At 39.1% G+C, this 25653-nt stretch overlaps 1 protein-coding gene across 6 annotated transcripts in view; it reads right to left on the bottom strand.

Annotated features, from left to right (window-relative positions):
• Nucleotides 1–25653, bottom strand: part of NEK7 (NIMA related kinase 7) — a 122343-nt gene that overhangs the window by 32279 nt on the left and 64411 nt on the right. For 2 of the 6 annotated variants that reach the window (XR_014184018.1, XR_014184019.1), the window contains exons 10-12: nt 21564–24576; nt 3623–3764; nt 1086–1187 (exon numbers count right to left, since the gene is read on the bottom strand). Coding sequence is in view for 1 of the 6 variants with exons in the window: in XM_082052251.1 (XP_081908377.1) it covers nt 24466–24576 (111 nt within the window). In the remaining 5 variants the exon portion in view is untranslated. Of the gene's footprint in view, nt 1–1085; nt 1188–3622; nt 3765–16407; nt 16513–16575; nt 24577–25653 lie in introns of those variants that run through there. The other 4 variants (XR_014184021.1, XR_014184020.1, XR_014184022.1 and 1 more) reach the window with 4 other exon arrangements.

Genomic DNA, 25653 nt, shown 5'->3' with positions numbered 1-25653 from the left:
CACAGCTCAAGGGCTGCTCTGCAGGGGCGGGTGCAGGACCTGCTTTGCTGACGGGACAGGAATGGGCTGGGGCACCAACACCATGCCTTGGCTTTCCAAGCTGCTTAAAAGTCAAAAAGAAAAGTGGCACTTTGGATACTAAGCATTTGCTTAAAGTCTTTTTATAAATGAGGCTACATGTCCTTAAAAGACATTGCCCTTTACGCAATGGTGTAGGGCTGGGAGAAGCCTGCCCAGTCCTGGCAGTGTGAATCCTCCCCATGCCATAAGCAATGCACCAGACGCACACGTGTTTGCAGAACTGGCAAGAGGTTAATTTAGGCTTCTTCTGTGTTTTTAAAATAACCATTTGATATTTCAGATCTCTTGCTGCAAAGTAACATTGTCAGCAACACCTAAAATGTGAGAAATCAATGAAACATAACTACACTTTTTTTTTTTCTTTTTCAAGTCACCACACTGTGGTAGGTAAGGGTTTACCCGTGCAGTTTCTCCTGAGTGATCATAACATTTCAAGCTGTTCTCATGTTTAAAAAATGATTACCACAATTCACTGGAAAATTATATTCAGAGGCAAACTTGCTCTGGGTTTCTCAATGTCCAGGACTTAAAGCAGAACCGAGTGATTCTTAAGGAAAGAAGGGAAGAAAAATCTGTAAATTGTGAATAATGGCTAATACAGCTTTGGAGGCACCAGAGTGATTTGTGAATTCAGTTGCAGTTTTTATTACTGAAAATAACTAAACACATACAGAAAAGTTAAAGTTGTGTCCTCTGCGCAATGCTGAATTTTGACATGGGACCTACCTCACCTTTTTTTCTGGTGTGCCATTATTGTAACAGAAACTCCCTAGATCAGAGTTCATGCTCACAGAAAACGCACATCAGACAAACGCAGTAGGACCCCTCTCATCTATTTGAGCCATCAGCCTTTTAGAGTGTTGCTGTGAGCACCCAGGACAGGTGCTATGCCCACACATCCACCACTTCTCTTGGAAGAAAGTTTCCACTCGTGAAATTGTGACAGATCCAGGCGACAACCCTTCCCTCTCAGCCCCCATCCCTTCACACAGATCACACGGTACCTTATGGCAGAGGCACTGCAGTTTCCAGCTCTACCCAGGGCTCGATTGTGTTCTCAGCAGGGTTCTGCATCATTCCACAGGGAGCTCCATGGGTCTCCTTTCCTAATTTGGGCCAAAAGAAGTAATAGAGATGGATTCCAGTTGAGTTTCCTATTGTGTGTGTCTTTCTAGTCTTTACAGTAGAAAGCACAATTACAAACTCTTATGCCAGAAGGAATATGTACAAATCCCTATAGCTCTGCTACTGTAGAAGAGCTTAAAATCTGCATTTGTTTTATTTTTTGACCATTTGGAACTTTAATCTATTTTCTCCTACTAGCTAGAGCTATTTCTTTTTTTTTAGGACTTCAAATTTTGGTTAAGCTGAACTTCTCTGAGCTCTGTTGTTTGGCACACACTTCAGTTTTCACTTTGGATGAAAGCTACAGGCAGTCACACTCACATCTCTCATTTTAAAATATCAGAATGTTCACACAGGGAGACAACTCTACGTGTTTTAATTCTTAGGCTGCATAATCTAGGAACGTGGTTACAATAACCTTTTATAATTGTAATTGAGCATATGGACATGTCTAAGAACACCAACATTGGCTAACTACCGTTATTTTATTATAAGCAATAATGAGTAGCAACCTATTCATTTTAAAAGTCAAGGTATACACTGTAAAGTTAGTAAGAATCTAGAATCAATTAAAACAGCAACAACTGGAGCATTTTATTGATTTTTCAGCTTCTTCCAGCTACCTTTTATCTGTAGCAATTTTGTGGCACATACCACACTGACCTTATAGATTTAAATGAAAATGATCATCTTCCTTGGAAAGCTGCATTTACTTTATTATGATAGCACAAAACAAACTGCTTTAAAAATCTCTGCTTCACTATTATATATGTCTAATTTATGCCATTTATTCTGTTTTGAAAAGCTTAAAATCATTCTTCAAGTTTAAAGTTTCTTAAAAGTTGTATTAGGAGAGTCTGGGATAGGTGGAAGAAAAGAGTAGTCTTAACCAGCCCATATTTTGTATGTGCTAATTCAAGGTTCTCTTCTGGAGAAAAAAGTTTTTTTTCCCTAAATTTATTTCCAACTACTTTTGTTTTCCTTAAGGGACCTTTGAAACACTATATTGCTACTTTTCATGTTTTTTATTTGCCCTCTGGAACAATAAAGGCTCAAAGGTTCATAAATATGCATTCTGTAAATGTATTATGCTGACAAAGTGTTGCTCAGATAGCTGCTCTTGCCTTTAGGGAATGAATAAGTTTACAGCATGCTTAAACAACAGTGTAAGGGGAAAGAGAGAGAGGGAGAGAGAGCTGTGTCAGCGTGTGGGCTGAAAACGGAACAAAAGAGTTATCCTGAATGCACAGAGAAAATAGAAAATAAAGTTAGATAAGACACCACAGCTAGTGCCTTGCAATAAGAGGGGTGGGGCGGGGGGGATTTGAGGGTGTTACCAATAGTGATGTGCTTGAGAGGGCACCGTACTTTGTTTTGCAGGAAGGCTACGCAGCCAAGATATCAGAAAATATCAAACTTCATTTGCTAATTTTGGCACATGGATCAGGATAACTCCTTTGCTCCTCCCAGCACACTTGGTTCCTGGCAGTGTCTTTGCCCCAGTTCACATGCCATCGGACACAGATCTAGTTCTGCTTCACTCATCTCTGCCTTGCTGGAAGCTTTGGGCTGATACTTGTCAATACATGCACTTTTGGCAGGAAGAAAACATTTAGCAATTAAAAACACCATTTAAACACATACCTCCAAATTGGCAAATTAATTAATATTGATGTGACAGTAGGTTTTGACAGATAAGCTTTAGGACCAGCCAAAGGAGGAGGGATGCAGCATAAATTTATATCTGAAATAAAAGCTGCTGACAAGCCTTCTATCACATTCTTAATATCGGGCATTTCTTAAATGCTGGAAGTTCACATCCAGGTTTAGGAGCAGGGGCAGCAGGAAGACACATCACAAACAGCAAAATGTCACAAGTTGTATTGCACATCAAACTGCAATAAACCTGGAGACAGGAGCATCTCACAGTGATGTTCCTCCACTTCTGAGCAGCCAATACAGAGCTGATCCAGCTCAACCTGCTTCCAGCCCCACCTGACAGCACATGTAAATATTAATAAATAGACACGCTGTGCCTCTACTCTTCACAAGATGATGACTTCTGCAAAAAGTAGTTTCTTTACTTAAGGCTAAGCAAACATGCCAGTACTGTGAGGATACAGGTGATCTCAGACCCACAAATCTTAAGTCCCTGACATTTTATATGGGTAAAATCCAAAGGAATGAAGTAGCAAACCACTTGCTACCTCCAATTTTTTCATAGTTTGCAAGCTATCAGTTAAATGTCTCCTAAACAAATATATTTTCCTACTTCATCATCTACGCTTGTGTCTGGTTCTTTTCTTGGTGAGTGTTTTGGGATCATCTATCATATGTATCAATACTGGCTACTGGAGTAATTCGTTGTGGCTTGAGATAGTTTTCAAATTAATTCGGTCTTTCAAAAGCCTTATACCTTTCCTGGTCTCCTTCACTTCATTCTTCTTTTTAGTGTTACGTGTCCCTTAGGTCAGGATTAATATCTAAAGGTTCTTGATAATTCTTTTCCCTTCTCGCTTTGTTTTCTCTTCTCAGCTGTGGGCGAAAGCAATTTCCATCTGAAGATTTAAAGGATAGTCTTTAAGCCACATAAACAATCAGCAATGCTTGTAAAAGTAAAATATCAACAGACTAAGAAACACCCTTCAAATAATCTGTTGTGTTATACCACTCCCAAAAACTACCCTCTAAACTGAAACCAAGTTGAAAATCTAGTATGCACAGTATACCATGAACAAAAACTACATAGTTTCTAATCTGAAGTTGCTCTCTTCAGAGAAGGCAAGTCTTTGCAAAAATAATCATCAAGCTACGTCTGTTGCCTGAGAACAGACTCTCAACATACGTATGTCTGCTTTGCTCTCTGGTGCTCAGTGAAGCCCCAGACACTGCTTAGGGCAAGTTGGGTGTTTGAAAACACCGCTTCTTCATTCAGTCCTCTGATTATCCCTAATGCTTATTGACCAGGGAGAGCCTGAACTCAGCCTACGCCGCAGTTCCCAAACTGGGGTGAACGGTGCCCATCCAGCTCCAAGCCTGGCGAGGTGTCTGTGCTGGACACAAAGGCCTCGAAGGGAGTGGCAAAGGCCAGCTGAGAGGTTTGCCCCGTGAAAAGGGTGAAGGAGTCAAACAATCCCATCTCCTGGCTAGATGTGAACCGGTGTTCAGGCTTCCCTCCTCTCACCCAAAGCTTTCCTCGAGAAGCAGCAGCGATCTAACAGCCTGCAAAGCCTCCATTTTAGCCTGAATGGCTGAAACTCTGACAGACATGTAAAGTTTGAGACAGAAAATAGAATTATTTCACTAGTCCCCTCTATTCTTATAGTTCCGCTGCCAGCTGGCACAGCTCTAGTAGTACTCAAACCCCAAATCCTTTTTTTTTTTCCTAATCTGTATCTCAGGTCAATATATTGCTCCATGTCCACTGGCACTTTTTCCATCTCAACTTTGGTTTGCTGAGAAGCACTTCGTCGGCTTGAGCATATATTTATTTGCATACAGCTCTTTTTTTCTTAGTTAAAATGATCAAAATTGCAATCTTCAATGTACAGTATGTTCCTACATCTAAAATTGAAATGGACATCCAGTTATTTCTCAACCCTTTTCAGGTAGTGACTCTGGATTTAAAGTAAAAGAAACTCACAAACAAAACCCTACTTGCATAGCGCAGAATAAAGAGAGGATTTTCCTTGCAGAAGAATGCAGCAGTCTCCCCCCTTTCCCACCAATACAGGATCAGTAAGTTTTCTTAAAAGTTTCTGTCTAAGTAGTTAAGAGATTAACTTGCAAAAACAGAGTAGTGCATTCCAGGAGTAAATCTGGGGCAAAAGTAAACTCCGAGTAAATATGTTGTTATTATTAAGCATAAGAGAGCTTTAATCTATGTTTTCAGAGCAAATACCAACACCCATTCAACTAGCAAATTAACTCAGTACCTCCTAAACTCTTGTGCAACATGACTTTGACCTAAAACCAGCTGCTCTATTGATAGTACATCATGGAGATGTACCACAGCAACGTAGGGGGCATTTTCCTATAAGCCCTGAACTGTGTCAGACATTTACCCTGAGCTCTCTCTGCAGACACCAACAACATCAGCTGAGCACTTTTGCATGATTGTATGCAATTTATCTCCCTGAAATGGCACTGATTGCAAATGAGGGAATTAACTTAAATTGTTGGCCACTAGTTCAATTATACCCCTTGCTAGTAAAAGGACATTCACCTGGTATGGACCAGGCTAGGTTTTAAACTGAAATTGTATGCAATAAATCTTCGACAATCAATTGAGGATGAGGGAAAGGGGGGGTATAATAATCCGACTGCCAGCCAGGTTGTTCAGTCCGTAAGCATTCAATGGCACAAGGGGAGAGTCCTAGAATGAAGAGGGGGAAAAAAGAAACAGGCTTCTAGGCTATTCAAGACAGGGACAGACATACTGTGAGGGTTTCCAACAGAAAGATAACAGATCAAGACAGGATACAGATGCACACACGTTCTGCATCTCTCCCATAGATCTAGTTTAATAAAGCAAAATCAATGATCATTTTTTTTCTTTTCTTTTTTTTTAATCTATTATTAGGTTTTTCAAAAGTGTAAGTGTTTCTTAATCAAAAGAACAGTTCCATACAGCTCTTGACATCAAAGGACAGTATTTCCAAAGCTATTACAGTATCAAAGTAATATTCTGTGCAGAATCTAAGGTGAACCATTGGAATAATCCTTCTAGGACAGAGATAAAAAAAACGCTGCATTAAATGTTGCCCAGAAGCATCCAAAGCAATCTATCAAAAAGGGCATAAAAATATTGGGCCCCACTTACTTGATGCATGTACTCACCACTACTATTATTTTCCTCCCTTTTCTCTTTGTCTGGCTAGCTACTAATCTTACCTTTGTCTGAAAGTTCCTGCTGCATACATAAAAGTACCAGAGCTGATTAGTGAGTTACAGGAGGAAATGACCTCTGATGTGCTTCAAATCTATAAACCTTTTATATACTTGAATCATATTATGAAAAAAGGCATTACGGCAAAAATAGCATTGTAGCAGCAGTAAGGTGAGACTGCCTGATATTAGCAATCCTTTTCATGTGCCCTTACCAGATTTTCACTACATTGAAGTCAGTTATTATCAACTTCTCTTCTGCTTATTGAATATGAATTTAACAGTAAACTATATTTAACTACAGCAGTTTAGTTTGATAATCCAGTTTGATAAAAGACTTTGGTCACTCAACCAACCATCACCTTAATTATATGCACTATACAATGTATAGACTTTTCCCTTCACATGTATGAGTGAAATACTGTTTTACTTGCAAAAGAGACGGGCAGTTCAGGAGCAGCTGAGGGGACAGGGGAAGAGAGGGAGAGAAGGTAAGGAGAAGTTACCAAGCTGCAAAAGCTGTTTCATCTGACAACAGTAGTTAACTTGCTCCTTGAACTTAACATCTGGTAACATTTTCATCTTCTGCAAACTTGTAAAATGTTATGGTATTTTAGACACTTGGAGTTTGTTTCCAAAAGAAATTTTAACAGTACAAAGAGACCACAAAATCCATTTCTTACTGGGCCATAGGGGTTTCTAACTCTTTACTCACAGCTTACTTCAAGAATACCTTAGAAGTTCTGCATTTGCTTATAATTTTTGAGATTATTTTTAGCATTAATTTTCAGCAGGCATAATATGCATATATGGAAAGGTTGTCTTTTATGTATCCTCATCATAAATGTGGGTAGATACAGATATTTGTTTCCTCAGCTGCCTAATAAGGTCAGCATGGGGACCACAGAAAACTTGCTACCAGAACACATCTAAAATTAATATCCAGAGACGAAGATTCAGTGTTTTCCAGAGCTATGGGTCTCACCTTTGAATTCCCAGTTGGCAGTGCCGAGGGGCTGCAGGGGAAGGAAAGGCTTCACCTCCCTTGAAGGGGCCCAGCAGTGTGGTGGGGCCAGGGGCACAGGGGCTCTGCCCTCCGGTGCACCCACAGCAGAGCCAAGGGAACAAAGCTGGGTAGAGACCTCCACGTCCCAAATCCTCCTTCCCTGCCAGTACTGCCAGCACTGCCAGCAAAGGCTTAACCTTTGGTATTAAATAAGCTTTAAAGCAACTCCAACATGGCCAATATGCAATCAGCATAAAGAGTCAGCTGCAAAGACTAATCATGGGTGTTGTAGAAACTGTTTGTGACCAAGCTTCACCTTAAAATGCAAACAAAACAAATCCTTTAAAAATTGTTTTGCTCTTACACATACATATATTGCTGCATGATGGCTGTCCCCATACGTGGAATTAACACCTGCTCCTTCTGGCAAAGATTACTTATAAAAGAAAAATATGTGATTAGGTGAGGATGCCTTGGTGAGTACAGAGAGCTGGAGTGGCAGCGGGCACTGCATTTACCACTCTCTCCAAATCAGCACCATTCCCAAGCACAAAACAATCACACAATCATAAAAAAAATTGCAATCCAAACCTGCTGTGACAAAAATGCAATATTCTTGCCTCAGTCTGTGATGAGACAGCATGTAATAAACAGCAAACCTGGGCTGAATAACTAGGCTTTTGTATATGCACTATAATTAAAATGGGGTTGAAGTACTTGCAAATACTACAGATTTATTAAGAACTTTCAAGATTGGAGAAAATTGGGAGGACCTGCAAAATTTATCAAAAGGAAAACAAACAGCTGGTGATTTTTCACTATGCTCAAACATGAGATAAAGCACTATAGGAAAAATAAGGAAAAGCAACATTTTTTTCCTTCCAAATTAAGTTTCTTCAAAATTTGTTCTAAATTAACTGTAGCAGTAGACATACCTGCTGACAGATCTTTAAATTATTAAGCTCCTACATCAGATAAAGGAAGTTCCAAAATAAAGAGGCCAGACCGCATTTTAGCAAAGCAGAGGCAATCTGGAAGGCATTGATCCTGACCAATCTCTAGCACCAAACTTAATCCAAAAGTGAGGCAGGCAGGAGAAAAAGTTATACTTCACCTTTTGGAGTGACTTTTACAAAGCTCACAATCAAAACCATCCTTAGGACTTTTATCTGTTTAGTACACAAAAGATTTTGAGGAAACTTCCCTTCTGAACTGGAGCACTCCCTGAAGCACTTCTGGAGCAGTCTCTCTTCTCCACCCCACAACCATATTTTCCTCAATAACCTCCTCCACAACCGGGGATGGATCCTCTGCTGCCGGTCTCAGGAGCACACAGAAGAGGAGCTCTGCAGGAAGAGCTGCTTTGGACCCATCCTGAGCTTTCCGAGTGAGCTGAATTAGCTGGGCTATTCATTTGCAGGATTTACTGAACTTGCATTTGTCTCCTCACTCATGTGCACTGCACACATACGGGGAAGAGCACACTGCATCTCTTCAGAGGCAGGTAAAGAAATAACACAGGCTGCTCTTCCAACTTTCTCATCCTATTTGTACCAATCTCCTGTAATGGATTTAATAAAGCTCTTGTAGATCTCAAATTTCAGGAAAAAACAGATAATCTGAGAAAGAAATTTACTAACTGTTTGTCACCATGCTGTCCCAGAGGTATCAGATATTGAGGAACATGTTCATAGACAGCTCCCCCTTAAATCCATGCATGAGTATTTGTGCTTTTGAACAATTTGACAAATTATTGAGGTATGCTGCTCCCTGAAACAAAGCAAGTAATCCTATGTGGTCAAAAAACATGCAATCATTATGAAATCACAGTGAACTGAGCAGTTCTTTATAGTACAATATATGATTATATGCAAGTGTATGCTTATATACTTTGCATTTAGCATAGGCCATAACAGTAAAGATTACTATTTATATCTTTACTACCTTTAATGGCTTCTTATTTGCACTTCAGAAAGCAAGCAAGAATCTTAAGAGAAGTGAAACTACACATGGAGATGTTTATGACAAGTAAAATGTTCCACATACTCACAATACCTCAAGTATGGTGTAGATAAAACAGCATGAGAAACTGAACTGCTCTGGGCACAAAATGGAAGGAGGCAGTTACAGGAAAAGATTTCTATCCTATGGAAAATGTCATTTTTTTCGCCTGCATGTTTGAAAGGCTCATGTATTCTCTTATTTCCTCTGCCTCACTTGTCTACATGATGACAAGTGATGCCCAGCTACTTTGGCATATCATACTGCATTGTGTCATTCTACCACCTGCCAATGCCAGTGGCCCATCAAGCCTGAGAAATCAAAAGAAGCAATTTGTTAGAAACTGGGGGTGGGGAAATACACATTTTAGCAAAAAATAGAAACAGTCATTTTTGTATTAGTAAATAGGCCAAGAAATATTGATCTACAAAGGTAAGAGAGCACGAGTAATGTAAGTATCAATCTCACAGGCAAATTCAAAGTTTTACAGGCATTTCAGAATCTGTGTATTGATGGATGTGTGGATGACAACATCTATCTCAGAACAAATACGATTCTGCAAAACACTGCTGCTCTTTATACTTTCCTTTAAGGGTGGCAGATCTTATGATAAAAGAAAAGCTAAAGAAACTAGAAGTTTTAATAAAAATGTTATGGAACTATAACCACAGTTATCTTTGCCGGCAACAATAAAAAGAAGTGTCATTAAAAAAAAAAAAAAAAAAAATCACTGCTTGGATCCTCATTTGTTCTTACAGTTTAGTACTGAATCAAAGAGAAGTATGTTTATTACACAACCACAGAAAAATCCTTCATTTTTATACAGTCCATATCTATCAACAAAATCACTATTTGCTTTGCTCTGCAGTGAATATTAACGGACAAAATACAGACAGAGAAAACAGCAAGTTTACAAGCACTAGCCAAATTACAGCAATCATTTAAAAAGGTGTTATCCTTTGGGTAATTGTTTTGTTACTCAAAATGCTACACAAGTACTCTTCATAAGAGTGTTTGCTTAAGACCTAATCCAGCACTATACTGAGCACTACTTCAGATCTCCACTCAGACAAATTTTTCCCCTCAAAATCCTGCATTCTGTGTGGCCTCTCAGATTTCTTGATAGCTGTCATGTGCAAACGATGTTTAGTAATGCATCCTTTGTGATTCACACAAGTAACACAAAGCCCGTTCAGAGGCTCCTAATCCACCTTCTGCGTAACTGGGACTGCAGCAAAGTAGTCCGCAATGTTACCAGATTCTCAGAATGGAAAGGGATTTTTATGTCTCACTGGGGAGATGGGGAAAGAAACCACAAAAGCAATCTCATCCTCAAATCACAGCAGAAGTACATGAGAAAGCAAGCACAAAATTACTAGAAGAATAAGAGTAGTACAAGGTTACCAAGTCAGATGCTGTGAAAAGGGGGTAACATTGAAAGGAAAGATTCTCAAAGCACAAGAAAATCACAGAACGGAGCAAGCCTAAGAGGTAAAAGGCAGAACTGAGAGCTAAGCACGATGTGAAACGCAGGATCTCACAGAAATCTGGAATGCTAAAAAAAGGCCAGAAGCACTGTAGGAACTGACTACAATCCAGAAAAAGAGCAGAAACCAGAGCTATGGATATACAAGAGGAGGGCAGGAGCTGTGAGATTTGCATGCTGCTCCAAAGTTGCTGGATTCCTCCAGGACTCCTGCTCACTTACAGAATTTGCTATGAAGTACTCTGCCTGGGAACATCTGCCTGGTACACAATAGAAACCTGTATCGTGCAAATTGCAGAGAAAAATAAAATGGAAACAGAGACATAACTTGGGTCAACCTGTACACTCGGGATCATTAAGGTAGAAAGTGTTCCATATTTTCCCATACTGAGCAGATCAGGCTTTTCAATAGTGCTCAAGTAATTTTTCAGATGTTTGGTTTAAAAGCATCTACAATACCCACATCCACATAATAAATGCTCAGCACGTATAAATGATCAAGTCCCTCTATGGTGCCCAAAGATGGACATCCATAGAGTTCAATAGAACAGATATTTCTATGCCATACATCTTTAAGACTTTTAGCTAGTTTAGAAATACAAAGAAGAGGTACTACCAACAATTCTTGCTCCATTCTTCTTTCTTAACTGGTAGGAAAAAATAATTTGACTAACATGAGTAAGTCTGGGCAGAAGTGTACAGGTAGCACACGAGCCCAAACTAATGACTTACTGTGTTTTTTAAGAGAGCTCTGGATGCAGAAAGTTCTAGCAACTAACTCACTCCTCTAAAGATGACTTTGCTGGATGTAAGACTGGCAATACCCAACAACCAAATGAGTTGAGCGCAATGAAATAGGCACAACATCAGACATTCAGTAATAAATGCATTTATGAAAAAATTGCCTTTATTTCACTAAGCTGACAGTACTTTGCTCATACCACACCGTATCGCCAGGGCAGGGCCAGGATCCAGGCTGCACAAGCAGAGAAGTTGCCAGAAGGTGAGTTGGTACCATAGAGCCCCCCCCGAACAGCTTATTCAAGGTTCAACATCCTTGTAGGTAAATGGTAACACTGACAGTACAGACAGACAAATTTACCTGTATATATCTGGACAGACTGAGCTCAGAAGCACCACTTTTATTCATTTACAAAGTAAAAAAAATACTACACAAATCAGAATAGTCAAAATGCAATGTTAGTTAATGAAATCATAATCTGTTAAGAGTTTTATACTGTACTTCTTTTTATAAATAGGTCAACAAAAAAAAAAAGCCCCAAGACTAAGTAAACACATTTGTCATATGGCAATTATATAAACCAATTTCAAGTGAGGCATGTATAGGTTTCCCATTTGTGTCCTGTAGCAGAGCAAAAATTATTCTGACACACCTCCAGCTGTGTGTGTTCATTGTGAGGTACCCATAAAGTATTTTAAGAGAATAATACATCTCCAAGGACATTTTCATGGATTAAATGTCAGGAATAAAATATTGTATTTCAACGTAGCTAGGACCTTAAAGAATGACTATAAAGACAATTATTGAGAGGTCCAAAGAACACAATTGATTTCTTTGCAATTTCAACTCTGAGGCACTTTATGCAGACAAAACTACTTTCTATTTCAGGTTTTCATTACATAAAATTATGAAGTTATGTAAAGATGTAATACTGACCATATTTTAAGTTTATGAGAGAACTGCAGCATATCTGTTTTTAGTGGAAGTTTTGTTTTAGGACTGCATTTTAAGCACAGAATTTTATGCTCAATTACTGTGAAATAAATTACAGTTCTGATCTACAGTTCTTTTTGCAGTATCTCGATGCTTCTACATGAAGTCAGAAATTAAAAATCAGAAAGAAATGAAGAGGCCAAACTATAACATGAGCCCCATAAAGCAGGCAGAAGTTCTACATTTGACAGGTATTTTGCTGCAGGCGAATGACTGCCCATGTTCCAAATCAACATGTGAGGCAACTTACTGCAAAAGTTTACTTAATGATGTGACAGACCGTACTCAATACAGAGAATATTTGAAAACAGATGCACCACTTAGTTACAATAGGATTCTGATTCTGGCATCTGGGTACTACTTTAACAACAAAATCATACCATGTCTAATTTAATTTTTTTACAGAAAATAAATCATTAATTGCAAAATATACACAAAGTTCTCATAGCACACCATATTAAAATACCTAAATTGTTTTTATAAAAATCTTGTGGCATCTTAGAGAGCTGTTTAAAGAAAACATTCAAGACCGAAAACAACAATATATGGGAAGAATATAGTATCTATGAATAGTATGTTCCATTTCATGGCTATTACCTAAATGTCATCTGTTTCTACGCACTTGGGACCATTGACATCAACTTGTTCACTCTCAGAGAATGAAAAATACAGCAATTTTCCAACAAAATACAGTTTTATAAACAGCTTGCTTGACATCATAAACATTTCAGTACTAAATAGGCAGAACTTTTTTTAAAAAGTATTACAGCTCAAAACAATCACCACCGTTCGGTATCATAACAGCTTTAAAAGATGACAGCTTTCCAAATACGGCATTTGTAGAGTTTCACAAGGTCTTGTCAGGATTTCTGACATTGCGAGGGATGGCCAAATGTTACAGCAATAGAATGCCAGCAACAGATAAGGGTCAACTGTGTGATCCTTTGCCCTTCTAGCTGGAGCTGACAATTCACATCGAACTGCCCACTGCTCTAAAAACTCCAGGCAAGTGGGTCATTTCTTCTAACTGGTTATCCCCAGGGAGAAGTGAGAGATGGGGGAGGAAAGGCAGTGGCCCAGCAGCCCTGTGCTGGCTGCTGGATCAATGGCCGGTGTCAGCAGGCTGCTAGTTAATGACGCTCCAACCAGCGCCAGCCTTGCTCACGGCCATGCTTACCACTGACATCCACACACAGAAACAGGGCTCTGGAAAGACCAAATAATTGCTTCATTTTGCACTATGTGGATTTTTTTTTTTCTAAAGGTGGACGCCTTGCATTTTAGGTTCATAGGATCAGTCCTTAGATTTTAACAAAGGAAACATGTTCACATTCACAACAGTGCGATGCAACAGTCAAGGGCAGCCAGCAGCAAGTACCTCTGGGTGACTACAGATCAACTTACAAACATACATAATAAAGAAGCATCCAGTGTTTTGTAAGCCTTGCTTATATATAGATATAGATATAAATGTACATAAACTATTCCATATATATGGAACATTTTTAATCATAATTTTAAGGTGAGAAATGTTTGGAAAGCAAGCAAACAAAAAGCCATCAAAAAATAACAACCAACAACAAAAACACCACAGGAAAATATAAAAACAAGGCTAGTTGGGCCATTATACAAGGATTGAGTTGTTGAAGTCAGCCATATATCCATGTAAGCTCTGGAGTGGAACAGCTAAATTCCAGAAACAAGATGACTGTACACAGTTGTTCAAATTCCTGACTTTCTATTATTATTGTATATTCCATGTAAACTACATACAAAAACTCATGATTTTTCAGCCAGGCTGTGTTTCAGCCTCCAAACACACAGTACAGATCTGTCAGCTAGAGGAGAAAGGACGAGCAGCCTTTGCTCTGCATTCAGCATAGTGCAGACTGCAGCTGGAAACCCCCTTATTTCCAAAGTCTATCACAAAGGCCAAAGCATTAAAAAACACTCTCCAAAATAATAACATTTTAAGACTCTTTTCTTCCCTGCAAACTCATTAAAACTTTTTAAGGTGGTCCACAGAAAGCTGCCTTATGTCTGTCTAGCAGAGCTTCTGCCCTCGAGGAATTCCCTTCCAGCTACAGGTGGAAGCACTACAGCTCCGCAGAGCAGATTCAAGCAAGGAGTCCTTCTTTGGCCATTGAAATCAGTGCAAATGATTTAGCTCTTCCTGTGTTTCTGAAAACAAACTGAATTCCTCCTATTTGGTGAGGAAAAGTATAACAGGAAGAATTTTAGTCCTAACAGATCACAGTACGGAGAAATCATACTCTAAAACAATTACTTGTTTTGGAATAAGCAACAAAAATCATGATTGCTAAGAATGCATATTGAATCCTACAAAATTAAACTACCTCATAAGATATTGAGTGCACCCTCAGCAAGTCTGCCAATGACACCAAGCTGTGTGGTGCAGTCAACACACCGGAGGGATGTCATCCAGAGGGACCTTGACAGGCTTGAGAGGTAGGACCGTGTGAACCTCATGAAGTCCAACAAGGCCAAGTACAAGGTCCTCCACATGGTTCAGGGCAATCGCAAGCACAAATACATGCTGGGGGGTAAAGGGATTGAGAGCAGCCTTGAGGAGAGGGACTTGGGGGTATTGGTTGATGAGAAGCTCAACATGATCTGGTAACGTGCACTTGCAACCCAGAAAGCCAACTCTATCCTGGGCTGCATCAAAAGCATCATGACCAGCAGGTCGAGGGAGGTGATTCTGCCCCTCTGCTCTGGTGAGACCCCACCTGGAGTACTGTGTCCAGTTCTCAGGCCCTCAACTAAAAGGGACATAGACCCGCTGGACTTAGTCTTGAGCAGGCTATGGAGGTGATCAGAGGGCTGGAGCACCTCTCCTGTGAAGACAGGCTGAGACAGTTGGGGCTGTTCAGCCTAGAGCACATGCTGGGAAGACCTTATAACAGCCTTCCAGTACTGAAAGGGGTTCTGCAGGAAAGCTGGAGAGGGACTTTTTACAAGGGCATGTAGGGATGGAACAAGGGGTAACAGCTTTAAACTGAAAGAGGGTAGATTTACACTAGACATAAAGAAGAAATTCTCCACCACGAGGGTGGTGAGGCACTGGAACAGGCTGCCCAGAGAAGCTGTGGATGCCCCATCCCTGGAAGTGTTCAAGGCCAGGTTGGACAGGTCTTCGAGCAACCTGGTCCAGTGGAAGGTGTCCCTGCCCATGGCAGGGAAGCTGGAACTAGATGATCTTTAAGGTCTCTTCCAACTCAATCCATTCTATGACTGTACCACAAAAGTTCTGAATTGGTTACAGGCCCTTTTATCTTTTTTTTTAACTTTTGAATTACATTAAGTCATTACAAATGAACAAAAATCAGAAGAAACACTACCACGGTGAACTTTACACGCATCAGAGGTGTGTGTTTACACTGTACCTCTAACTTTCCTGTTTTCCGGCATCAGAGGGTCTGACCTACACGGCTGGCACTGGGAAGCAACAGAACAGAGCAGCACGTGCAGCTCGTGGAAGGACCTGCTTGGAATCAAATGCTACACAAGGTGCACTCAGTTACCACGTCCCTGCTGCGCCTCTGCTGCACTACAGTAGAATGAGGCAGTCAAAGGACCTCAGCTGCCAGACAGCTGCGATACCCCACGAGCAGGTCTAGGGAAACAGACGCCTTGTAAAAGCTCCAGTACAAACATGACATACAGCCACCACCACCCTGACAGATCGATAACTGTTACGTGATATAAGATCAAGAAATTATTCTTGGTTTAAGGAAATTGTCTCATGAGACTGAATTTCTGTTGAATTTGGAACTGAATCTATTTGTCATATTATTTGTGTCCAAGAAGTTTGTGGTCAGAAGTTTCAAATTTTGAGTTCTCTATTTAACACATGGGAAAATCTACCCAAACCTACTAGTCTGAAAACTGTGTCCACTCCCCTGCCCCCCTCCAATTATTTTCCTCCTCAAATCTCAGTTATGATAAATCTCTCTGGGCCAGTTTCCACCAGTACATTAGAGTTTAAAAGGAGAGTTCCCATAACCACCAGTTATTCTGATGCACGTTCGCTTCCTTCCCATCCTGTTCCCAGGGTTAAGCTACCTTCCTCAAGGCAGGCTCCAGAAGACAGAAACACAAAGTTATGTTCAGGATCACGACTTCCCTGCTTCTCCAAGGTGGGTAGAACTGTGCTCTGCCAGGAAACATCTAGTAGATTTAAAAGGTAACAACTGAGAATACCCAGGCCAAAAACATCACAGAACTTTTAAATCAAGTTTTACTGCCAAAAATTTTATTTTACACTCAAGTAATAAATGAATATAGTGTACATGTCATACAGGTTACAGAAGTACTACATGAACATATTTATTTGTTTGCAACAACAGTTTCAGAAAATAAAACATCATAAGTTCTCTGTTTTGCAAGTTCTCTGTTTCAATATTTGACTTTTTTGCAATATAAAGAACATTTGAGGAGCGGCAGGAGAATAAACAATGGCCATAATTTGTAATTGAGAAGTTTCTGACTGAACACAGCGAAAACAAGGGTTATAGTGACACTAGCTAAGCATTGGAGCAGGCTGCCCAGAGAAGCTGCACAATCACTATCCCCAGAGGTTTTCAAGATCCAGCTGGCTGATGCCCTGAGCCCTGGTGTGAAGCCAGCACTGACGTGCTCTCAGGAGGAGGCTGGACTAGAGACCTCTCTCAAAGTTTGTTCCAACCTGAATGATTCTACAATTTGATTCAAGCAGCCAAATTCAAACAAATCAATAAACACTTTCCTTCTTTCCCTCTCCCAACAAAATCTTACCAGAAAACGCAACACACATTATCATCTTTACCACAGTCCAGCATGACTCAAAATCAAAGAGAAAACCAGCAAATCAAGTGTACACAAGAGTACCAACTCCACATTAAAAGGCAAACTATGAGCCTTTGCATGATTTAAAATTCCCTTTGTAACAGCAAACACATGTTTTTAATGCCCAGTCTGTAAAAAGCAATAAACAACCACATGACAATACCAAAGACCTTCCTAGTCATTTTTAAATGGGAGAATTCCTGTTCACACTGAGAAAGGGCACCACAGGAACATAAAGCAAGTTAACAGCAGCATTTTAGTTTCCAAGTGTCTACTCGCCCTCGGTGCACTGGCAGTGCTGGTCCCGCAGCAAGTGCCCCAGGGAAGCCAGAGAATGAAGAGCTAGGAGGTGGAGAGGAAGCAGGGAACCCCAAAACATCTTTATCTTGGGGACCATTTCTGTCTAGTTTGAGATCTTTTTCTATTGCTAGGATTTAAACACAAAGCAAGCCCAACTATCAGGAAGGACTCAATGCACCTAATTTCTTAATTTATTTCCATTTACATATGGTCAGAAGATTTCAATTAGACAAGAGCCAAAACACTTCCACTCATCATTAAGGCAGTTGTAGAACAAATTAACTAATGATATGACGTGATATAGACTGGCAACAAAGAATAAACATAAAAGCTGAAAAATACTGAAAATGTTTTGTGCCAATGAGCAAGTGATCCTCTAAAAGAAAAGAATTATTCTGGTGCAAATAAACAGTGACCAGATGTGCATATACCCACACACATCAAACTGAATCTGACATTCAGCGCTACATCCTGCGGTCCTAAAACCCCAAACTTCTTAGTTTTACTGAGAATTTTGCTTCTCAGCCTCAACATACAAGGTTAATTATGAGCAGTCAAAGGTCAAACAATTTGATCAACAGTGAACCTCTGCAAACACACAGTCTTGCAAACCTGAAACCCTGCTAAAACTGGGAAGTCAGATGGTGCACCCAACACAGAAAAACATGCCGTTCACTGTGCAAGCAGATCTGATTTGGCTTTAACTCAGAGTAGAGTGGATAAAGAAGTAGAACAGCACAGAGCTCAGTTCTAGACCTACAGAACAAATAAACATTTTACTGTTGATAAGAACTTGCAGTATTTCTGCACGTACACAAGATACCTTGTTTGCAGGTGGCTTGGCTGTATCGGCCATGCAGTGCAACACTGTGCACCTTCAGCTGGGCAAGAGCCTGGGGACAGCACGTACGGGAAGCCAGGTAAGGGTGGGACAGTAACAGAAAGGAGCGTTGTGCCCAACCTTCTGAGATCCAGTCAGTGAAGCTCTTAAGCACATTTTTATTTCACGCAATGGTAAAAGCACTGAAATCAAGTTGCTATAACAAGAAAAAATGGTAGTTTTATGTGCAGAAACAAGACAAGGCAAAGGTCCATACAGTAAATATGAAGAAAGGACAGGCAAAAACTTTGTATCTGAAGTGGTAGAAAACTAAATCAAGGCCTTAATTTGAGGACTTTTGAAGTACTTGGAGGAACAGAATCTACTCCAGCTCTACAATCATGAAATAAGATCAAATTTGTGGGAGTCAAAACAAGTAGTAATTTGGTGGAGTTCCTTCTTCAGCACATGAAACAGCTAAAGCTCAGCAACAGGAATTGTTGCTGTCAATTTTGATACCTTGAAGGTAGAAAAGAAGCCAAAATGACATAGAGGTTAAAACAGTAAACAAAAGCTAAGAAAGAACACAGATAGTGAAGGGGGCTGGAATCAGATACTACTAATTTTGAGACATTCAAAGGCAGGCATGGGAGAAGTGTCAGGGATAGAAAGGTTGTGGCTCTGGAAAATAGGCAAGTAAAATTGTCAGGGATGTTAGAAAACAGTCTAAAGGGAGTTAAGCATAAAAACTAGATCTTTGAATCTGAACAGGTCTGAAACTGTGGCTGGACACAGAACTATGGGAGAACCAAACTGGGGAAGGAAGCACTGGATTTTGGGGGCATTCAAATTGAAGCGTAAAGTCAAAACTTCAAAACAAAATGGAGGGAGGACGTTAAGGTATGTGAAATTAGGGGATGACAAATGGGCAAGAAAGAGCAAAGTATTAAAAAGGAGAACCAGTTAGGATGATGGGCCATCCCCTTCAAGACAGAGAAAAGAGAATCTTGGTTGCTAGTGAAGGAAATAAGAGGATTCAAAGTGCAAGAAGTCACTCAATAAAAGGAGTGAGAGACATAAAAGATACAGAAATAAAAGGGGCAAGCTCATACAGTTAAGAAGCAGATAATCCCTGTTCAGAAACAGATTCTCAGAACAATTTTGAAAAAGATCTCATAATGCAAAAATCAGGATCGGTTTTGAAGATATATTTTTTTATCAAGAATTAATGGAAAAATAAAATGAACAGCAAATCTGCAAGCAACTTCCAACAACAACAAAAAAGGTGGTATAAAAGTGGTTAAAAAGTCAATTTGGAAACAGAATTAAAACAGGTAAGGCAAAGCTGAGTCCAAAGCTGTGTTGTGCTGATATAATCTTCAGAGATATTCAAAAAGGCAGGAATAGAAATTAAGAAATTACAAGAAAAAAAGATGTCTGGGGGGAAGAAGGGAGACAGGGCAATGTGGGAAGCAACCAAAGAAACCATGTATAGAGAAGCAGACAAAGATGAAAATAAAGACCAGTGAGTCAAAGGAAGTGAGGCCAATGAAGGAAGGAGGCAGCTGAGAAGAGTAAAGGAGTCAGAAAGGTTAATAGACTGGAGATCCCAAAAGGAGTGAGTGACAGGATAGAGGAGAGAGAAAGACAGATAAGCTGAAAGAGAGCAGGTAGTGATCAGAGAAACGGAATTTAGAAATGAGAGATAATAAAGTGAACAGTATTTAGTAAAGACAAGGTCATGGGAATGATTGAGGCAGTGAGAAAAATCTGTCTAAAACTAGAAATCAAAAGCTGGAAAAACAGAATGAAGAACAATGGAGTTAAGTACTTATCAGGGGAAAAAAATAGAGCTAGCCTACAGTGAGGGATAAAATTTGAGAAGACAGAAATGGATTGAGTTTAGCAAAGTCACAAAGAAAGAAGCAAACTAATAGCCACTAGGAAAACTAGACAGAGAGGACTTCAAATCAGGGAGAGGGTAGAGCAGACAACAGGACAGATGTAGCAGTGGAAGACAGGAATTGTAGGACTTCAGAAGTCAATATGAAAGGGAACCAGTTTTTAAAAAAGCATCAACTGAAGAAAAAGGTTCAGGGAAGGATATAAAGCTTGAAAAAGAACATGAAAAATCTATATTTGATTCATGTTCGGAAACAAAAGTAACACCCCACCGGGCATGCCCAGCACCTGCATTTCCCTCCTCGGGTGATCCTGGCAGAAAGGTTTAGTTATTCACCCAGACCAAACCAGAGATCAGAAATTCAGAAGACCAGCACTGCCACTGGCTAGATGATGTAGGGATATGGCAGGGATGGAAAAACTTTTCGCTGTTAAAGAAGTACTAAAAATGATGAAAAAGGAGTGATTTGAACTCTGCTATCCAGGACCTTTACTTCCAAATTAAATTAACTCTCCACAAAGCAAGACCTGAATGCCTTCATTGACTCTCCTCCACATCAACCTCCTATTCCTAGAAGCTCAAAAACCTGACACAGCATCCACCACCAGCATTCCAGTTCAGCTACTGAGATCCTCATCTTGCTGTATAACAATGAAGACAGAGATTAAGTGGACAGATTGTTGAAAACAAGCATCACTGTGATTTTGTGTCCCATTCAGAGATACCTGAGCACCACTGCCTTGAGAAGTCCTCCTCTATTTTCCAAGCCTCTGTCAAGGATTTCACTCTATGGCTTTCTTCATCATCAGCATGAATAAAACACCAGCCTTCTCAGACACTTCTAATACTATACCTCATCTTCCGGTACATTGGCATGTTTTTAAAGTTTCTGCTCATTACAAAAGACGACATACTTCCATTGCCTGCTCATATAACTGGTAGCTGGATCATTAGAGTGCAACAGAATAGGGGGAAAAAACATTATTCCCTGCTATCAAACCAGTGACATACAGTAAGCATAAAAAGTGAGCTGAGCATGTCATTTGTGTTTACCCTACTGACTACTATCTATTCATGTGCATATCTGAGGTTCACTCAAAATTCCTGAAATTACATAAAAAAAAGCCTACCTGTAAAACAGAGTTCAGAAGACTGGGGCCATAATGGGAGCTCTTTGTTATTTTTATGCTTTTCAGATATTTCCAAAGGGTTTGAAAGTAATTTTAGATCCATTTTTAAATTTTAGATAAAACACTCCTTTGGGTTCATTGTAAATATATCCAATATAGTATTTTTAGATACATTTTTGACAAATAATACAAAAAAGATTTTTTGAATGTATTGTCTTTTGTTACAGTCATGAAAACTCACCTATAATCAACTACGGGAAGCAGTAAACTGTCCACAAGATAGGTAGCATCTACTGTAACATATATATATCTGTAAGAAGAAAAGTTTGAAAAAGTATCACGGACTATAATTTTTACATTATATTTAACATCTGCATGTTTTCTTTCTATTAAACTACTGCACAGCAAGGGAGCTTTCAAGACAAGACAAAGATTTTATGCAATGTCATTCGAAGCACAAAGCTCACTCATGAAGCAAGTTAATACTGTAGTATTACTGAAATAAAAGGAGAAGCTAGTCAGACATTTTGGTTAGAAATGTAACATGTTCTCTTTAAAGAAAATAAAGATGTAATGCCATAGCTTAAAATAAATAGTGCCAAATGTCACCATCAACAACATATGAAAAACAAAATGGTGTTTTATAAAAGAAAATATAAGTGTATAGCACACATGACTTATCATTCTCATATGGCACTAGGTGCTTAACTTAGAGGATACATTCTACAATCCCTGGTTATACAAGCAGTTCCATTAAGCCGTATGGGCTGCTTAACTATAAAGCTTGGTACCAGAGTAACCTGTACTATTCATTTTACAGATATTAAAATAGGAACAACCATTAATTTTCCTCAGCACAAGATTTAAACACAAATACTAAAAAAAATTTTTTTTAAAATTGCATTCTTAAGTATGCACATTTGCTAACTCTTAACTCCTGATTGCTTTACTCAATGTGTCCTTCCAGATAGGAGGGCAGGGGGGGAATCTATTATTGGTTTCTTAAAGGAAAAGTTCAATACTTGATGTATAATATTCAACGCAAACAGCCTGAGCGTGCTGGTGTTTTTTCAGTGATTTTTAAATATTCTAGTACATGTCAGAAAAAAAATGTTTGAGTACTTGTGCATATTAGGAGCTAATCCTGGCAGTCAAGCAAGTATTATGCTGCCTTTTCCAATACAAACAGTTTCATTCTATGACATATGAACTATTGTTATAGAACATAACCACCATAACCAAAATTCAATAATCAGATAATAAATGAAAACAAATCTAGAGGTTGCTAGACACAAATACTTCCTTCTAGCAAATTGTTCCACTGAAGTCCTACAAGATTAAGTACATACAGAAGCTAGAAGGAATACTAAGGATTCATCCTACAGAATCTGGAAACAAAAAAAAAAAAAAGTATCAAGATAAGCTGATGATCTGGCACATACCACTTAAAAATTCCTGTATTTTGCCAAACACCATTTACATAGTAGCTGTAGTTTTAAAAAAATCCAAAACCAGAAAAACCCCTGATCTAGCTTGCACATTTCATCCACAAACTGCACAGCTGCATTTTTATTCTTTGAGCATTATAACAAAACAAAACTTAAAGCTGCATAGAGAAACAAACAACAAAAATCCAAGTGTGCAGGGAACAGTTTGCATCTAGAACCTATTGTATGTGTATGTACATACTGCTGCTTTTATTTGAACTAACTTCTTTTTACTCATATAACAAAAAAGATTTAACTGACTGTAACAGCTTCTGTTTAACTGACCGTAACTAACTTTCCTTGCAACATAATAATTCTGTTTTGACAGTTCTGTATAAAAAGTTTGTTCAGTCTCGAAACTCAAGAAATTTCAGCCCATTCTCCATTTTTATCACGTTTTAAAACAAGACACCTTGCCTCCTTAACAATAAAAATCTAAGCATACCCCAAAAGGTACTAGGGTCTAACTAAAACATTTTGAACTCCCTTTTCAACTAAAAAAGTATTTGTAAGACATTTTGCATATATATTTATTTCCCAAATGAAGGAGTGGTGACTTTCTCTTAAACATAAAAGCTAAAATATACTTTTGCTAAATATAAAACTAATTCTCAGGATACAGTACACAAACCCAGATATTCCTGAAGAATACATTTTATGTTATAACACACTATTAGATCTTTTCCAAAAGGCTTCTGTATTATATCTTTTTTTAATACGCCGTAAGATCACTCATATTATTTTAAACACAAAAATCTACAAACAGTGACATATACACAAACAGTTGGGAAGTTGTAACTTAAAGATCACATCCTTTAATCAGACCTCCTCACAAACACTTGCCTCAAAAGAACCCTATTTGCTACAAGAAGCATCTGCGTGGTTTTGAGACTGCACTATGCAGCCTCCTATTGCCCCAGGGCAGTGCTGCACAAGTCTATTGAAAGTGATCAGATTTCTGAATCAACACCTTAAATCTTCCCAGAAAACCTCCAACAAATGTTTTATGTGCATCACAACAGAATAACAAAACAAAATGGGATGTTACAAAAATTTCAGCATAATGTTTCCTGAAACTATTTTCCGATCCTTTTGGCAAGCAGAGAACTAACCCTAGCGCCTTTTTACTCTTAAGCTGAGAACGGCAAACTACAATTCAATACAAAATACAATAAACTTCAATAATAATGTCCCTCTTAGAATAAAGAATAAAATAAACTGTGCTGATTCATATTTTCCATAAATTACTACAAAGGTGAGAGATTCAGACATTTTGCTTCTGGACAATAAGCCTAATATCTGTATCATGTGCAAAAGTGCAACTGTGTTTTAGAACTGAGGCCCAACTGAATACAATGCTGTTATTAAAGAAAACATACATGAACCCACTTAACATGGAAAACAGCGTTTCCCGGTATCTTTTAAAGTCATGATTTACATACTTAAACCTGTTGTAAAACTGCAAGTTAGTATAAAATACAAAAAAATAGAAATAAACAGAAAACAACAAAACTCGTCTATAAATTGGTTTACAATTCAAAGCACAACAGAAAGCTTCAAATAATTACATTTCAATTACACACAAACGAAGAGGTGGGATGATTTACTTAAAATACTTGGTTATTTCTGCTTTCTTCTTCACGATCTGATGTCTGTTTAGCTGCTCGCAGTGTGTGCATGCATACGTTTCGCTACATCATAGACATAGGTTATGTCTGGTCGCTTCTCTGGATCCGGGTTGATGCACATATTAACTAATTGTCGCAGCTAGGAAAGGAAAATAACATGTAAGAAAGCAAACAATCCTGTCAATTAGTATTTGTGCATTATCAAATTTAAGTTAACAAGAGTGGCAAAAATTAGCCAAACATAGCAATTCTGCATAAACACACACACTCAACCCTCCTTGTCTCGACACACACTGCACAGTTTTATGCAAGCACGTATGCAACATACTCCTGTGATTTTTACATTTTGTACTGTTGTCCCAAAAAACTGATGAGCAGATTTAAGTTCTAACACTTTTAACATACAACTTTAGACATGCATTTAGTCTCATTAGACATTATTTAAGTGAAAATTCCTGTGGTTTTGGGGGGCTATGCCTGCAAACCCCAGAAGGCTGAAATTCACACGAAGAAGGTAAATTGGGAGTGCTTGCTCATTCTCTCCCGATACAAGAGCGAGCCAGCAATAAATGGCATTGCTGCATGACAGGCTCCAACAAAGCAGAGGTGGCGATTCTCCTTATAACGCACAGTTAAACTGCAGAACCCCCTGCTGCTCCAGGCTACCAATACATGCGCATTCAGAAAGCAGCTGAGCGAGTCAAACCCACTGAGGGCTATTTAACGTAGAGACTCCACTCTGGGACTGAGGAAATCTCTGAGCTTAAAACTGGACACTGGGCAAGTACTTTGGGGAAACCTCACATAACACTGACCCTGTTACTCCACCTGCCCAATGCTGGAGTACATGATACTGGAATAAATAACCTTTGGTCTATGTCCCAATATCTGTTCTTATGATTACATCACTAATGTTTCCACAAACACCGTAAATCTGGGGCCTTCTATAGCACATATACTCAGCAGAAGCAACCCCAAAGAGCTCCCAGACCACTCAGACACTTTCACTGCATCACAAATTGGCAGAACAGTTGCAGGTTTATCTTCCATACCTGATATGCCCCAGGTGATGTTAGAATTTCACATAGTCTGGATAACCTTCTGATGGGGCATCTATTTTAAATTTTGTGTATCTCCTAAGCATTTTGTTATGTGGAACACATCAGCTTCATGACAACTTATTAAAATGTTTACAATCCTTTGCAAGAGCAACTTA

Source organism: Streptopelia decaocto, assembly GCF_964273445.1.
Source record: "Streptopelia decaocto genome assembly, chromosome: 5".
In the NCBI taxonomy this organism is placed as follows: domain Eukaryota; kingdom Metazoa; phylum Chordata; class Aves; order Columbiformes; family Columbidae; genus Streptopelia; species Streptopelia decaocto.
Note: the sequence above shows the minus strand (reverse complement) of the source record. Positions and strands in the feature narration are given on the sequence as shown.